This window comes from Mustela nivalis, assembly GCF_964662115.1.
Source record: "Mustela nivalis genome assembly, chromosome: 17".
Lineage (NCBI taxonomy): Eukaryota > Metazoa > Chordata > Mammalia > Carnivora > Mustelidae > Mustela > Mustela nivalis.
The window spans coordinates 18,688,632-18,705,386 of NC_139036.1; the positions used below are offsets into that span (position 1 = coordinate 18,688,632).

Consider the following 16,755-nt stretch of genomic DNA (forward strand, 5'->3'; position numbering starts at 1 on the left):
GTCCCTGCCTGCCTTCAGCTCTCCTTAACATGATGGGGTCCCGCTTCACCTCGCCGAGGGCGCGCCCCCCACTGAAGGCCCCGGTGTTGAGGAGGGCCTGGCTGCCCTGGCAGGACCCCCAGTGAGGGTAAGCCCCAACAGCGTCGCGACGTACCGATAGCAACCCTCACAGGCCGCGAAGCCGGCGATCCTACAGCTCCCAGGGCCCTCTTGATCAGTGTCCCCCAGGTGTCCCCCTGCCACCGGGGGGAGAAATGACCCCAGCTGGTAAGTGGCGATGTGGCCAAGGACAGTTTTCGGAGGGATAGCGTCCACTTGACAGTTAAGTTCTCCATGTGCCAAGCCTCTAGTAAGGGTTTTCTGGGGGTGTCTGCAGCTTCTCCATGGGTGGGGGGAGGGGGTATGTTGGGCGTGAAGGGCTAGATTAGACAGTGCTCCGCCGCTGGGGAAATGTTTACTTTCTGAGACTCAGTATCTAGAGCCTAAGTCCCATTCCAAGACTGATAAACTGTGGGTTCATGAGCAGATCACTCCGGCTGCCCTGCTTACCCCGCAAAGATAAAAAGCGCTATGCAAATTTAAGCTAGTAATACAGGTAATATTAGGGTGTCTAGCTCTTGTGCACCGCAAAGGAAGGAGAGGCCAGATCACCCTGTGGAACCACTTTTCCTCCAGACACTTAAAACAATGAGGCGATGGCAGCCAAGGAAGAGTTGTTTTACCAGTTAAACATTGTGAAATTGCAAAATGGAAGAGTCCCTGGCCCCACCCAGCTTTTTTTTTTTTTTAGTTTTAGTTTTATCGAAGTCGTTTGTAGTAAAAACATGGAAGCGATTTCTAACCGTAAGGGGAGGCTTAAAAATGTTAATGGGCTGTACAATAGAATAAATAGTTTTGACTCGTGAAATCATGGTTTTGAAAGTTACTTGCAGGGGAAAATGTGCTTAATATATGCCAGAAAGTAAAATGTACATTTGAGGGGCCCCTAGGTGGCTCAGAGGGTTAAGCCTCTGCCTTCTGCTCAGGTCTTGGTCTCAGGGTCCTGGGATCCAGCCCACATCAGGCTCCCTGCTCAGTGGGGAGCTCCCTGCTCCCTCCCCACTCCCTCTCTGCCTGCCTCTCTGCCTACTTGTGATCTCTCTCTCTCTCTCTGTCAAATAAAATCTTTAAAAAAATGTACATTTGAGAAAGCAAAAATGTACAGTGTGGTCCCAGTTCATGTGTAGTTTGCACATATAAAAATGATAGCAAATAGTACTGTTCTGTGGGTGATGGCATGTACACTCTTTGTACATTTTCCCAAAATGTCTACAAATAAACTGTCATACTTTTGTAACACTTTTTTGAAAAGGAAAATGTAATTTTATCCACCTGTTTTGGGTCTGTATCTTTTATATGAGGGCTTAATTTACATATAGTAAAATTCAGCTTCTGGTTTATAATGCCAGGAGTTTTGTTAAGTGCATATAGACATGTCACTACCACCCCAGTCAAGTCCTAGGACAGTTCTGTCATTCCTCCAAATTCCCTCATGCTCCACCCCATTGCTTGGCAACCACTGACCTGATTTCTGTCCCAACAGTTTGGCTTTTCTAGAATGTCATATAAATGGAATCATATAACATGTGGCCTTTTTGAGTCTGGCTTCTTTCACCTAGCATGAACCTGTTGCGTGTCATCCATTTTGTGCATCTATCAGTAGTTCATTCCTTCTTGCTGGGTGGTATTCTGTGTAGCTATACCACAATTTATTTATCCATTCCTTGTTTGAAGGACATTTGGGTTGTTTCCAGTTTTTGGCAATGATGAATAAAGCTGAATAAACATTTGTGCGCAGGTTTTGTATCAGCCAAAGTTTCCATTTTATTTGGGTAAATACCTAGAAGTGGGATTGCTGGATTGTATGGAAAATCTGTGTTAAACTCTGTAAGAAACTGGTAAACTCTTTCTCCAAAGTGGCTGTGTCATTTTTGCATTCTTACCAGTGCTGTATGAGAGTTCTGGTTGCTCATAGAGTTTGTTTGTTTGTTTGATTTGTTTTAAAATTTTTAAAATTTATTTATTTGACGGTGTGGGGGGCACAGGCAGAGGGAGAGGAAGAAATGGGCTTCTTGCTGAGCAGGGAGCCTGACGTGGGCTTGATCCCAGCATCCTGGGATCATGACCTGAGCTGAAGGCAGATGCTTACACAGACACTTAATGATGGAGCCACTCAGGCGCCCTGCTCATAGAGCTTATTTTTAACAATGAAAATAAGTAACATTTCCTAGCCCCTACTATAATGTCAGGCACCATGCTAGGGAGTCATTGTCTCTTAATCCACATGGCTATCCTGAGGTTAGAAATTAGTATCATTGCCCCATTTAGCAGATGAGAAAATGGAGATGTAATTACAATAAAAAACTTGCCTAAGCATTTCCTTGGGAATCTACAAGAACCTTCCCTTTCCCCTCCCCCAATAAGACTATTTAAGTGTGTGTTAAGCAACTACACAATACTGAATGAAATGTTTGGCCAAACAAACAAACAAACAAAACAATACAAAAAAACCTTGTCTAAAGTCCTGTAGCTAACTCATCCGAACATTCATTTACTCATTCAGTAAACTCACTAAATGTATTGAATGAGTGAACGAATGTTTCTACTGTTCCTGCTGGTGATAGGCACTAGGCTAGGTGCTGGGAATTTAGCAATCAACAAAGTAAACCCATTGCTTGCCTCCACAGGGCTATTTCCATGTCTGAAAGGGTATTCATACAAATAAACATAACTGTGATAGGTCTAATGGAAGACAAGACATATATCAAAAGACTATTTTGATAGAGTGTCTGGATTGGATTTGGGGGTCAGAAAAGCTTCTCTGAGGAACTAATTTTTAAGCTGAAGCAAAGGGTGGGGGGTGGGAAGAATTGGAGGTGACAGATGAAAGGAATGGTACATGCAAAAGCCTTTAGATTAGAAGAAATTGGCTGCAGCGGGGGGAGACTTTGAAAGCTAAGGGGAGAATGGTACAAGGGGAGGCTAGAGAAATATCTGGTGCCAGATGACCGAGGCTCCTGAAGGTCATGCTGAGGAATGGGAAACCTTTGAAGGATTGTAAGCAGAGAAGTGATCTGATCAAGTTTAGCATGCCTGCCATCAGCCTTAGTCCTCTCATTTTTGTTTTCTTTGCTTCTGAGCAGCGTGCATTATTGTAGCCAGTCAAGCAATGAGGATAGGCCATCTCCAGTCCATATTCGTGCTGTCCCAATTTCCACTGATATCCTTTTATGCATCCATTGTCAACTCTCAATTACACTCCCCTAGCCTTCCTATTCCAAAGCTCCCAACTCAGTGATTTCCTTTCTCCCTCTTTGCAGATATTAGTAGTGAACATGAGCTTGAGTTTAGGAGAGTTGCACAGTAAAAAAAGTGTGAGAAGATAAAAGCACAAATATAGGTGGACACTAGGTTTTCAAAGAAGGCATTAATAGGGCACCTGGGTGGCTCCATCGGTTAAGTGTTGACTCTTCATTTCAGCTGGGATCATGGTATCAGGGTTGTGGGAGCAAACCCTGCTCTGGTTTCTCTGCTAGGCATGGAGTCTGCTTAGGATTCTCCTTCTCCATCTGCCCCTCCCCCTTCCAAAAAAGGGGTGTATATATATATATTTTTTTTAGATTTTATTTATTTATTTGACAGACAGAGATCACAAGTAGGCAGAGAGGCAGGCAGAGAGAGAGCAGGGGAAGCAGATTCCCTGCTCAGCAGAGAGCCTGGTGCTACAGGGCTCAATCCCAGGACCCTGGGAGCATGACCTGAGCCAAAGGCAGAGCCTTTAACCCACTGAGCCACCCAGGTGCCCCAAAAAGGGGGGTATTAAAAAGGGGGGCTAGGGGTGCCTGAGTGGTTCAGTGGGTTAAGCCTCTGCCTTCGGCTCAGGTCATGATCTCAGGGTCCTAGGACCCAGCGGCTCTCTGCTCAGCAGGGAGCCTGCTCCCCGCCCCGCCACCTGCCTGCCTACTTGTGATCTCTCTTTCTGTCAAATAAATAAGAAATCTTAAAAAAAAAAAAAAAAAAAGATAAGTAATGGGCTAGACTGATTTATTTATGATTAGCAGAAGAGGGAAGTGGAAGAAGTCAGGAAAGACAGCTTATACGGTCTTAAGATAAAATATGGACGTTTACATATAGAAGTTTGGATATGAAAAAAAGGAGCTTGTGATATTGTCACAAAGGAGCTCAGTTTAAAAAAATTGTTTTGCCCCTGTGGGATGGGGTATAGCTGGTGACAGAAAACATATTTTATCACTTGAAGTTTTACCTTATACATAAATTTAGTCTCTAATACTTAAAACACATTCACATATCTCAGAGACCCTGTCTTTTAATGGGCAATGGAGAAAGGGTGGATTGGCAAAGAAGGATAGGCCACAGGGGGTTTGCGGTATGCATGTCTGAGGACAGCATCAAAATAAAATGGAAAAAAAAAAAAAAAGACAACAACCACCAGTAATCCCCAAAAGAATTCTTATAACATTTCTCATTATGCCATAAAACAAACCAAACAAACAAACAAACAAAGCTAAGTCTATAGATGAAAGTATTAAGTCGTTTTAAAATAGCCTTTGTTAATGAAACCCAGTGAGGTCTCTAAATTTCATGTGCCTGTCAATTTAGCATTTCTTTCTGACTCAGTTAAAAGGAGTCCCCAATACCCTGTTGTATTTGCAACTGGTTTCACTGTTTTCGAAGTAGCTGTACTACATTAAGTGGACATCATGCAGAGTATGTTATTTTATAAGATCAAGACAGTATCGTTCTTCATTTAAGCTTCCCTTCCATAATGACCTTCACTCTCCATAATAACCTTCCCCTCCATAATGACCTTCCCCTAAACACCTGAGTTTTTTGTGAAATTTCTTGCCAACCCTCCCCCCGCTGCCAAAAAAAACAAAAAACCTGCAACATGTCTGAATGATCTGATCCTTACCTACTGAGCCAGTAGCATAGCCCCTTGCCAACGTTGTCTTAACTAAAAATACTCCCTACAAATTTCCAAAATGCCCCCTAGGACTCCTCAAACCCCATCACACACAGATCCTATTATCACTATGGGTGGCAGAGTTCCCACATCAACTTGTAATGGGGGAATGCAGTTTGATTTCTGCAAGAAATCTTATTCGAAAAATGTTTTCTTGGCTTTCCTTTAAGGACTATTTTTAGTACACGGCTTTTCATGAAGATACAGTCTTTTGCTGACCAAGCCTCAGTTTTTTGAATATCCAGAACACCACTGCTCATTCTTGATTGAAATTCAGGTGTTCTGCTTGTTCCCATAGGCTGGATACCTGGTTTCGTTTTGATTGGTACTCTGGTTCTCTGTGCATGCCCATTCTTGCTAAGCAGATCATAATCTCCAGCTAGCTTCAGCAGCTCCCCTGTTCCCACGATCATAGCTCAGGCATTCAGTCATGTATACACGCTAGCTCCCAGATGTTTTTAGAACCCTTCCACATTGGCTACATTGGGTTCACATTCAGTAATTCCCTCACCTACTCAACAAGGTGATAATTATAGAGGCCAAAATGACAAGCCCTTTTGTGTAAGTCTTAAACTTTACAACAAAAGTAACATTAGTTTTGTAAAATTGACATTAACTAACGAATACAATCATTATAATGTAGCTACCATTGATTCATTGTATCTGACTCCTTTGAGTGTCCAGTATCTTTTAATCTTTCTTGAGTCTGGATCCCTTGGAGGACATGAAGAACTCTGTGTAGATCCTTTCCCCCAGAAAAATATACATTTGCACATTTTGCATGCAACTTTAAGGGCAGGGGGATCCCACTGAATATTTCTTTTTTTTTTATTTTTTAAGATTTTATTTATTTATTTGACAGAGAGAGAGATCACAAGTAGGCAGAGAGAGAGAGGAGGAAGCAGGCTTCCCTGCTGAGCAGAGAGCCCAATGTGGGACTCGATCCCAGGACCCCGAGATCATGACCTGAGCTGAAGGCAGCGGCTTAAACCACTGAGCCACTCAGGCGCCTTGAATATTTCTTAAAGTTAAAAAAAATTTTTAATGTCTTTTATAAATCCATGCCTCCTTCTGCTGAACATAAAAATCTTGTGAACAACCCTCCCACACATAATATTCTCCAGTTTCACAATCACTGATAACACGGTTGATATCCCTTCTCCACCAGCCAAGAATGTTTTAGCTGGCTATGTTTTAGGTTTACATTGGAAAAGCAGTTAAAAGTTTTATTTCCTTTTTCTTTTAAGATTTTATTTATTTATTTGACAGAGAGAGAGACAAGCGAGAGAGGGAGGGGGAGAAGCAGACTTCCAACCAAGCAGGGAGCCCGATGCAGGACTTGATCCCAAGACCCTGGGATCATGACCGAAGGCCATTGCTTAACTAACTGAGCCACCCAGGCATCCCACATATTTATACTTCTACCAGTATTGAGAAAAGTACCTATGTCCTTGTGTCTTTATGTACACTGGATATTATCAGTTTTTTAAATATTTACTTACAAAGCTTTTATTGGCCTTTTTGTATTCTGTTTATTTCCAGTTTATATTATTTGAATAATTCTGTTGTGTCATTTGTGTTTCTTCTTGACTTATAGGATTTCTTTGTCTATTCTGGATATTAACCCTGGTTTTGCTACATACTACAAATATTTTTTTCTAAACTTTTAACTTGTAACTAGTGCCCTTTGATGTACAATTTTGTTTTTAGCATACACAAATCTGTCTTTTTCTATATGACGACCTGGGTTTCATGCCTTGTTTGGGAAGGCTTTCTCTAGACTGTGAATTCTAAAAATAAAAATATTTTTCTTTTTTTTAATATATATTTTTTAAATTTTATTTATTTATTTGAGAGAGAGAGAGAGAGAGAGAGCATGCGCGCATGAGAGGGGGTAAGGTCAGAGGGAGAAGCAGACTCCCTGCGGGAACCTGAAGTGGTACTTGATCCTGGCACTTCGGTATCATGACCTGAGCCAAAGGCAGTCACTTAGCCAGCTGAACCACCCACATGCCCAAAAATATTTTTCAAACTTTTCTTCTGATATATCTATAATGTTGCTTTTCATGTTAAATCTTTTATATATTGAAATTTATGTTTGTGTTTAGTGTGTGGCATTGTATTAGTTTTCTGGGACTGCCGTAACAAATTACCAAAGGCTGAGTGCCTTTTGACAACAGAAATTAATTTTCTCAGTTCTGGAGGCTAGAAAAGTCTGAAATCAAGGTGTTGCTAGGATTGATTCCTTGTGTGTGGTGGGGGGTGCTCTGAGAAGACACTGTCCTTGAGAGAGAAGCCAGTCCTTGGCATCCCTTGGCTCATAGATTCATCTTTTCAATCTCTTACTCCACCTTCACGTCATCTTCTTTTCTGTGTCTGTGTCCTTTTCTGTTTCTTATAAGGATACTCTCATGAATTTAGGGCCTACCCTAGTCCAGTCTAGTCTCACCTCAATCCTTACTGTAATTAAATTTGCAAAGACCCCATTTCCAAATAAGGTCATGAGGTTCTGGGAGGACAACATTTCTGCAGGGACAGTACTCAACTAATTTTATTTTTTCCAAAGGAAGGCTAATGGTTTCTGTGGTGTTCTTAGTCCTTCCTTTCTTCACAAGTATGATGTGTTTGCCACATACTAAATTTGGTGGGTCTGGTTTAGGACTCTGTTTTATGCCACGGATTTGTTTCTTCTACACTATTTTAATTACGATAATTTGAGGGTGTTTTGATATATTGTAAATTCCTCCCTTCCCCCCAGTGTTCCTTATTCAAATATTTCTTGGCCATTCTTGCACATTTTCTCTAATTCCTGTGAGCTTTAGGAAGAGCTTTCTGAGTCTATGAAAACCGTGTTAGGAATTCCATTGGAATTGTATTGAATTTAACGATCAATTTGAGGAAAATTGACATGTTTACGGTATTGAATATTCCCTTTAGGACCATGCTCTCCATTTGTTTAGGCTTTTATAGCTTTCAGTAAAGGTTTGTAGCTTTCTCCATTTGGGTCTTGCATATTTCTTATTAGGCCTAAAACTAACCAATATTTTTTAAATTTTTATTTATTTATTTATTTTTTTTAAAGATTTTATTTACTTGAGAGACAGAGATCACAAGTAGGCAGAGAGGCAGGCAGAGAGAGGAGGAAGCAGGCCCCCTGCTGAGCAGAGATTCCCAATGTGAAACTCGATCCCGGGACCCTTGAGATCATGATATGAGCCAAAGGCAGAGGCTTTAACCCACTGAGCCACCCAGGTGCCCCTAATTTTTAAAAAAGATTGTTTATTTACTTATTTGACAGAGGGAGAGAGAGTACAAGCAGGGGGAGCAGCAGAGGGAGAGGGAGAAGCAGGCTCCCTGTGGGGCTCAATCCCAGGACCCTGGGACCGTGACCCAAGTGGAAGGCAGATGCTTAACTGACTGAGCCACCCAGGCGCCCCTCTAACAGATTTTATAAATTTAAAAAATGTATTATACCTGAAACTAATATAATACTGTATGTTAACTGTACTGGAATTAAAAATTTTAAAAATACTATAAATGGTCTTCCTTTTCTGTCACATTTTCTAATTGATATTTGCTGGCTTATAGAAAAGCCGTTTAATTTCGTGGATTGATCTTGTATCCAGCCACTTTATCTCACTTCTTTTATTCTATATTTCAGTTGATTTTCTTAGTTTTTCTTCATAAGTTACTATATTCTCTTTCTTTTCAATGTTAAAATCATTTTTGAGGGTTTATGTGTGTGCTGCTCTATTGGCCAGAACCCCAACAGTAGAGTATTCGACAGCAGCAGATTGGAATGAACATGGTTCTTAAAATTGAAAGAGAAGAAAACATATAAAGAGGAGCCACTTGAGCCACAGATGCTGCATAAACAAACAGTGGACTTAGAACACCCAAAAGAAGGAAAGTGACAGAGTCTTGACTAGCAAGTGCTTCCTGTCCTTCACATTGTGGTAGGATTTAAAACTTTCTGAATCCCAGGATGCTGGGTGGTTCAGCTGGTTAAGTGGTTAAGTATCTGCCTTCGGCTCTGGTCCTAATCACGGGGTCCTGGGATCGAGCCCTGCGTCGGGTTTCCTGCTCAGCTGGAAGCATGCTTCTCCCTCTCCCACTCTTAAAAAAATCTTAAAAAAAAAAAATCTTAAAAAAATAATAATAATAAAAATGGGGCGCCTGGGTGGCTCAGTGGGTTAAAGCCTCTGTCTTCGGCTCAGGTCATGATCCCAGGGTCCTGGGATCGAGCCCCGAGTCGGGCTCTCTGCTCCACAGGGAGCCTGCTTCCTCCCCCACTCTCTCTCTGCCTGCCTCTCTGCCTACTTGTGATCTCTCTCTATCAAATAAATAAAATCTTAAAAATAATAATAATAATAATAAATCTTTCCGAATCCTTCTAAGACCTGTGCTGGGCAGCGTGGTCATGTTACCTCACAACATGGGAACTTGCTCTACCTCCAGGGTAAATGTATTTCAATCTGGCCCCTAACTCAACAGTTTATTCAGCCTTTCGACTCACGATTAATAGTTTGTGATTCTGTGAGGTCGGTCACAGATGGGGGCGGCGACACTCAGCTGCTACATAAGCCTCGGCCAGCATGCTTGAGGCCAAGGTTCTGGTTGCTATGTATATAAGAAAGATCCCGACCTAAATAAGAAACTTACTTCCTTGTAACTAATTAGCTTCCTCTGCATTGTTTTTAGATTTTCAGCCATAATCTTGTTGAGAAGTCATTAAGTCTGGGGTGAAAATTGCCTGTGTGTGGTAAAAGACACTACAGACTTAGCTTTGCAAAGAAGGGTTTCCTTCATTGCTTAAACAGGCACCAAGGGCCTACATAATTACAGTTTCCTAAATAGGTTAATAGAGCTCAGCCTATAAAGAGCAAAAACTAGATACTTACATAGCAGCTTGAGTTTCTATAGATATTATCACGCCCACTTTAAAGACATAAACCGAATGCTAATAAGGATGGGGCTCTTAACTATTTTTAAATTTGAAGTTACCAGAACAGATGAAGACCTTGTCTATGTTTTTGTGCCAGGGTATATACATCTGTGCTCAAACCCACTCTCCCCCAGTTAAGAATTCCTTTCAAAACAAGTGATAACCCACTTTGAAAGATAATCTATAATCAAAAATCAAATTACTTTTGACTTATTAAAAATGAAGTTTGTGGGGTGCCTCGGTGGCTCAGTGGGTTAAATACTCTGCCTTCAGCTCGGGTTGTGATCCTGGGGTCCTGGGATCGAGCCCTGCATCAGGTTTTCTGCTCGGCAGGGAGCCTGCGCCCTCCTCTTTCTCTGCTTGCCTCTCTGCATACTTGTGTTCTCTGTCCATCAAATAAATAAAATCTTTTTAAAAAATGAAGTTTGTAAAGATTTTAATAACATTGAAAATACTTACAAGTGAAATATTATTCAAAATTAATTTAAGGCACGATCTCAATCAAAAATATAATAAATGCAGGGCGCCTGGGTGGCTCAGTGGGTGAAAGCCTTTGCCTTCGGCTCAGGTTGCGATTCCAGGGTCCTGGGATCAAGCCCCACATCGGGCTCCCTGCTCAGCGGGGAGCCTGCTTCCTCCCCTCTCTCTCTCTGCCTGCCTGTCTACTTATGATCTCTGTCAAATAAATAAATAGAATCTTAAAAAATATATATAATATATATTATGTATAATATATATATTATATATATATATAATAAATGCATTTAAAGAAGACTGGGAAGGGGCACCTGGGTGGCTCAGTGGGTTAAGCCGCTGCCTTCGGCTCAGGTCATGATCTCAGGGTCCTGGGATCGAGTCCTGCATCGGGCTCTCTGCTCAGCAGGGAGCCTGCTTCCCTCTCTCTCTGCCTGCCTCTCCGACTGCTTGTGATTTCTCTCTGTCAAATAAATAAATAAAATCTTTAAAAAAAATAAAATAAAATAAAAAAATAAAGAAGACTGGGAAGAATTTTACCTGGGTGCGTGGGTGGCTCAGTCATTAAGTGTCTGCCTTTGGCTCATGTCGTGATCCTGGGGTCCTGGGATCGAGCCTGGCACTGGGCTATCTGCTAAGCAGGGAACCTGCTTCTGCTTCTCCCATTCCCCCTGCTGTGTTCCTCTCTCATTGTGTCTCCCTTTCTCAAATAAATAAGTAAAATATTTTTTAAAAAAGAATTTTACCGAAATACTAGTACCTGAGAGTAATATCTCTCAGTGATGGCATTATTTGTGATTATTTTCCATAGTGGGCATGTTTTCTTTCTAACATATTTTTTTCCTGACATATTTTTTAAAAGAATTTATTTAGAGAGTGCACGTGAGCAGGGGGAGGGGCAGAGGGAGAGAGAGAATCTCAAGCAGATTCCTCGCTGAGTGCAGAGCCTAATGCTGGGGCTGGATCTCATGACCCTGAGATCATGACCTGAGCCGGATTGATTCACTTGTTTAACAGACTGAGCCACCCAGGTGCCCCTGACATATTTTTTGATTAAAAAAAATAACAATACCGGGACGCCTGGGTGGCTCAGTTGGTTAAGCAGCTGCCTTCAGCTCAGGTCATGATCCCAGCATCCTGGGATCGAGTCCCACATCGGGCTCCTTGCTCCGCAGGGAGCCTGCTTCTCCCTCTGACTCTGCCTTCCACTCTGTCTGCCTGTGCTCGCTCTCACTCTCTCTCTCTCACAAATAAATAAATAAAATCTTAAAAAAAAAATACTTAAAAAAAAAAAATAACAATACCATCAGAGTTTAATTGAGTAAACAAAACAATCCTTCTACGGAATTATTTATGAGACATGAAGTCACTAAAAATTATTGATCTGATTTAGGAAGGCAGCTGAATTTGTTCACAGCAATTTGCTGGCTCTAACTCATTTCCTTAATGGTTCGATGCCCTTGAATATTTTCTTAAACTTGAGTTTGGAACTCACACTACTTTTAGTTAGGTGTGACTCTCTGCAGACAAGCAAATTTTTGCACTTAACAGCAAAAGAAATAGGTGAGAGTGCCCTAAAAATACAAGCAATACACAAAGGCAGGTACTATATAATCAGTTCTTTGTGTAAATTACGGTCTTTATTGACAGGGATCATTATCACTGTGTACCAGAGCGAGGACTTCCCTGTGGTGCGCAGCTGTGGTCACTGTTTGTAGAAACCACGTGCTTGGGGTGTGACTGTGCCTCTTAGACTTAGAGTTTGCTTTTGCAAATAGTCCAGGATAAAACCGAGGAAGCGGCAGCCTAGAAGCTGGCTAAGGCCAGGCCTACCTAGATCGTCTTCAATCCAATCCATGTTTACTGAGAAGTTTCAACAGCCAGTAACTGTGCTGCAGGGAACCAAGATAATGAAGGGTCCCTTGCCCCCGTCCGGCACATAGTTTACACGTATTTCTGAAATTCTCTCATCTAATTCTCATAACCACCCTGTGAGGTCGGTAGAGGAACCCATATCTTAGAGAGAGGTTAAGTAGTTTTCCCCATGTCACCCAGCTTACGTGAAGCAGGGCCATCGCTGGAACTCAAGCCTCCTCACGCTCCCCGCTGCGCTGTGTGTCGTGGCTGCCTTCTGAACCGACAGGCCCTGCCTTGCCCCTTAGAGAGGCCCGCAGTCCACAGGGGAAACATGTAGACAAATATCAATGCCAGGCCGCATTGACCAGGTATTCTTGTGGAGTGCAAACAGAGTACAGGAGAAAGAGGAGAAAGGCAATTGATTAACTTCCTCCTGCCACATTCTGGCCTAAAAACAAGCCGCGCCTCCTTCCTTGTGCAGTAGAACTTCAAATGCATTATGGCTTCGGTTGGTTCCAGCTATTCCCATAAAAGGCTGTCACTTCCTTCCTCTTTGTACACCTCCTTTTACCTTTCTCTATGTCTCACAGTGCCTCCCTTTTGTCCCCTTGTTGTGAATTCCAGTTTCTGGATCCGTCTCTCTGCTTGTTCTGAGTCAAAGGAGCTGGATCGTGCCCCTTTTATTCCCCGTAACAGTTCTGATCTCAGTCTTCTGAAGGATCTTCCTGTGCTGTATCTCCGTGTCTCCCATCATTTTATTTCCTCCCTTGTTCTTGCTCTGTCTCTGCTTCCAAAGCCTGTAATACAGAAATGAGGTGCAGTTCTAAGCAAAATAGTTCATTTCAGAATAGAGTTTTTCTCTGTTACGATTTTTAAGTAAATGGGTGGCTATAGACCTCCAAGGTCTCTCAGTCCTGGAGCTTGAAATGAGGAGGTCCTATGTGTGAATCTCAGTTGTTTTTCCTTGACGCATTTTTCTGGATAGGAAGAAAATGTCCTTGATCAAGGCTAGCAACCTACACATTGCACATCTTTTTGGCATTCACCTGGCTATTCTCAGAGTCTCGTAAAAGTAAATACGGTATTTTCAGTTTAAGTCTAGAGAAACCAGGGAACAGAATGGGGGAGAGTTCTGCTATCCTATCCCCTAATGGTATCCAGATCAGGGTTTAAAGGAATGGAAGAGATAGGGTAGAAACCAGAGGAATCCCACCATGGCTCTCCCACACTTGGAGCTTGATCAATTCCCATTCAAGGGAATTTTGCAAATGAGTTCTCACTTTGCAAGTGAGTCTTCTCTTAACTAACATCTGGTAACTCCAACCTCACTATCAAAATCCACCTAAGAGACATAACTAAAAACTCCTTAAATCCCAAGTCTACGAGATGAAATCACCCTGAACATCAGTCAGGAGCCCTCAGTTCTAACTTGAGCCTTGCCATGTCATAGAGTGGCCTGTCAGTTTACCATTCGCTCCTCGATTTCTTCATCTAAGAAAGGAAGTAATATATTCACCTTCCTCACCAGGTCATTTTGAGAACCAAGTGAGATTAATATATATGAAAGTGATTTGAAAAATTGTAAAGGCATATATAAATATGAAATGATATTAATAACAGCAGCATCAGAACCCATAAAGTACAGTCCACACATTTAAATTTATGAGGAAACAATTAGGAACAGTGGTTATTAATCAGAAACTATGTTGTGAAAAACAACTACTCTTCCCTTGCTTACCAAGTTTGAAGGTAGTGTAGTCATTAAGCACACTGACCTTGAAAGCAGAAAGTAATGAGTTCAAATCCCAACTCTGCCACCCACCAGGTGAACTTGGGCCAGTTTTTTTTCATTGCTCTGGGTCTTATTTTGCGCGCACACACACCCACACACACACAGAAGATAGATTCTTTGTGACCAATCCAATGAGATAATGCTTGTAAAATGTTTGATACAGTGCCTGGCACATAGTAAATATTCACTAAATATTAGCTTTGAAAAGTATCAATATTTCTTGAGCACTGGGAATGTGCCAGGCCTAACTTGGAAAACAAAAAGAAAAGACATCGTCCTGTCTCAAAGAGCTAACAATTAGTGATCTAGAGGGACATTTATAAATGTGCCCCAAAAAACCAGATAGATAGAAACCTTCCTGGAGAAGGAAACACAACTCAAAACTTTTGAAGGATGAGTAGAAGTTTCTGTTAAAAAGACTTTGTCATTTGCCTAAGGGGTTGAAAAACCAAGGCTCGTATTTATGCTTGTTGGCTTTCTGGTGATTCAAGCTTAACATTCTGGTGACAACGTGAACCCGGTGTTGGAAACTTACTTGACTCACTATTTTCTGTATGTGAAACCTAAGTTTATTTTGTTTTCATTTCATAGACTCCTTAAGAGCTGTACAGACAACTTCTTGCATAGGGACTAGACGGGTTCCCACGACTTAAACGTGTTAGCATCCTTGGTCCGTCCGCTGATCCCTAAGGAGAGAAGGCAGGGAAGACTGGTAACCACTTATCCCTCTGGAAAAGCTGGAGCTGGAGCTGGAGGTGGTTGGGATAAAAAGGTAGGGAATAGAAAGTGCAATGCATAAGCATTTGTTTTGGAGACCACGAAAAGTTTACACTTAGCTGTCCTTTGTCCACATGCAAATGTGAAAATACAGAAAGCTTTGTATTTGCCGGATATCTTGCTACCATACTGAAGTGTCTTTTTCAGTTCACCAAGTATGTTAGCAGTGAATTTGGGAGTTAGAGATGTTACCCTAATTGGAAGAAATTTCAGATTTTCCCTTGGGTATTCTGTTTCCTTAAAGTTGATTAAATCTCTCAACAATATGTAAGATGTTAAAAGCTGTGTTTATGTCTGCTTCTACATCAGTAACTGCCGTGTTAGAGAAATGTAATTGGCATCTATTTGCAATCATCTGTTATCTTTTAAAAGTCACAGAATTGTAAGAATTTAGAACTGGAAGAACCTTAAAGAGCTTTTAGTTTAGTCTTGTCCTTTCACAAATCAGTAAACAGTGGCTTAGAGAGGCTGAGCCCCACTGTTTCACACAGTCCTCTTACAGGGCTTTCCTCAGGATTTTGCATGGTGATGATGGGAAGAGACCCACAGAGCCTTCCAATCGCAGTAGGCATAAGTGAATTAATTGCCCCCCCCCCTCCGGCCCATGTTAGCGGAGGATGATAGAGACCAAAGCAAAGTAAAACGTTGGGAAGTCCCAAGAGGGAGAGAAGCCAGTAATGTTGAAGCTACTGTATTGGCCCATGTGACTGGTGTTGAGTGAAGATGACTCGTTTCCAACCCATTCAGGTTTGCGGCACCTGGATGGAGCACTTTCAAAAAAGAAAACGTTGTCAGTAGTCCCGGAGACTGCCTAGGATCTTGACCCGAAGGCAAGAGGCTGTACCGCGGTGCTGCAGAAAGTCTGCAGACCTGGTATTCCACCTCGCTAGGCGGATGGAGAGAGGGACTACTGGGTTCCCTAGCATGATTTAGAGCTTTGAGGAGCGACCCCCGCCCCCTTGGAGGAACTGCACCAGTTGGCAGGACGCGGAAAAGCCTTCTGTGGCCTACAGAGGGATCATTTCCTTAAGACTCCCGTTTGGACGCAAAAGTGCTTGGTAGATAAGCCAGGCGGGCATGGCCGCAAGCTCGCCCGTCCTCTCCTTCCTTCTGCCAAAGAGAGATGCCCGGGCCCGACGCGGAGGGCTCGCCCACCCTCGGGGGAGGTGTGGGGGGCTCGGCCGAAGGCATCTTTCTCCCGGACTTTCTCGGGGCCTCCCCCACGCCGCCGCCTTCGCCTGGGGCTGGGAAGCCAAGGAGGGCAGTGGGGGCAGGTGCGGGGCGTTCCGTCGGCCGCGTCGGTCCCGCCGGGAGGGGGACGCGTCCGCGGTGACGGAACAGAAGCCCGGGGAGCCTCGGCCCCCCGCGGCCGCTCGGAAGGCTCGTGCGGGGCGCGGCGTCGGCGCCTTCGGAACCTCCGGGGCTGCAGCTCGCCGCCGCCGCCCTCTCTCCGGCCGGCCGGGGGAACCCGGGGAAGCCTCGCGGCCCAGGGGCGGCGGCGGCGAGACCCCGCCCCGCCCGGCCGGCCCGCGCCTATCGCGGCTGCCGGCCTGGTCACGCGGAGAGTGGCGCTGCGGGCTCGGGGCCAGCGCCCGGCGGCTGCCGGAGTCGCGGCGGGGCCGGGGCCGGGGCCGGGGCGGGGGCGGAGGGCGGAGGGTAGAAATAGGGCCGGGCGGGCCGCGCCAGTCCGAGAGTCGCGCAGAGCCGACCTGAGCCACGCCGAGGGCGCCGAGCGCGGCGACCGACCCCCGGAGCACCCATGCTGCTGACGCTGGCCTCGGGCTCGCTCTTCTTCCCGGGGCTCTTCGCACTCTGCACCTGGGGGCTGCGGCGCGCGCGGCCCGCCTGGAGCGACTCCGACTGCGTGATGATCAGCACCAGGTAGGG

At 43.8% G+C, this 16,755-nt stretch overlaps 1 protein-coding gene and 2 long non-coding RNA genes across 4 annotated transcripts in view; 2 read left to right on the top strand and 1 right to left on the bottom strand.

Moving 5' to 3' along the window:
• Positions 1–16,007, top strand: LOC309851677. The gene is made up of 3 exons (XR_014304856.1): positions 1–127; positions 14,683–14,863; positions 15,616–16,007. It is a non-coding gene; the product is annotated as an uncharacterized lncRNA (long non-coding RNA).
• On the bottom strand, positions 12,061–16,707 carry LOC309851682. The gene is made up of 2 exons (XR_014304861.1): positions 16,578–16,707; positions 12,061–13,096 (listed from the first exon to the last, which is right to left on the bottom strand). It is a non-coding gene; the product is annotated as an uncharacterized lncRNA (long non-coding RNA).
• Positions 16,466–16,755, top strand: part of TLCD3A (TLC domain containing 3A) — a 16,111-nt gene continuing 15,821 nt past the window's right edge. Inside the window, exon 1 of one of the 2 annotated variants that reach the window (XM_082707244.1) lies at positions 16,466–16,749. In XM_082707244.1, coding sequence (XP_082563370.1) covers positions 16,628–16,749 — 122 coding nt within the window. In that variant the 5' untranslated portion in view covers positions 16,466–16,627. The remainder of the gene's footprint in view (positions 16,750–16,755) is intronic. The other variant, XM_082707243.1, reaches the window with a different exon arrangement.